General features: G+C 46.1%; 1 protein-coding gene across 1 annotated transcript in view; it reads left to right on the forward strand.

The window, feature by feature from the left end:
• Nucleotides 1-336: 336 nt before the first annotated feature.
• Nucleotides 337-575, forward strand: part of CYP27C1 (cytochrome P450 family 27 subfamily C member 1) — a 31,480-nt gene continuing 31,241 nt past the window's right edge. Inside the window, exon 1 of the mRNA XM_027773891.1 lies at nucleotides 337-564. Within this exon, the coding sequence (XP_027629692.1) occupies nucleotides 337-564 (228 nt within the window). The remainder of the gene's footprint in view (nucleotides 565-575) is intronic.

Genomic DNA, 575 nt, shown 5'->3' on the forward strand with positions numbered 1-575 from the left:
TTCTCATTTGTGAATATCAAATTTCGATAGCATAGTTCGACATAGGAAACAAAAGTTTTCCAAAATAAGGACCAAGAAGATTGAGTCAATATAGCTTCTACAGTAATTTTGAAGGAAAGAATGACTTATTAAAATCTCAGTACTTTTCCTTTTTTAATTTTATTTTTTTGTCCATGGTTGGAAGTAAGGATGACCTTAAAACTTTGTGGTTTCAAAGGACGCTTAAATGATGAATTAATCTGATGTAAGAAAAAATGAGTCTCCTCTAACAGTCTAATCACAGACGTTTCCCCAGCCCTAGGGGAGGGAGTCTTTCATAATGGTCTGCGTAAACTGATGCGCAGGCGGCATGAGTTCGAAGAAGCGCCGCTCCAACAAGTTAAAACCGAGGGAAGTGCAACCCCAAAGGGCAGCTCCGAAACAAAAAATAAATTGCTTAAATCAACCCAACCAACCCAAACGATCGCTATGGCTCTGCTGGCGCGTATCCTGCACGCCCGCCTGAGGCGGGTGCCGGAGCGGGGCGGGCTTCTGGGCGGCGGGGCCCGGCTGAGGACCCGACCCGCGGGCGCCCG

Source organism: Tupaia chinensis, unplaced genomic scaffold (assembly GCF_000334495.1).
Source record: "Tupaia chinensis unplaced genomic scaffold, TupChi_1.0 Scaffold000386_1, whole genome shotgun sequence".
NCBI lineage: Eukaryota > Metazoa > Chordata > Mammalia > Scandentia > Tupaiidae > Tupaia > Tupaia belangeri.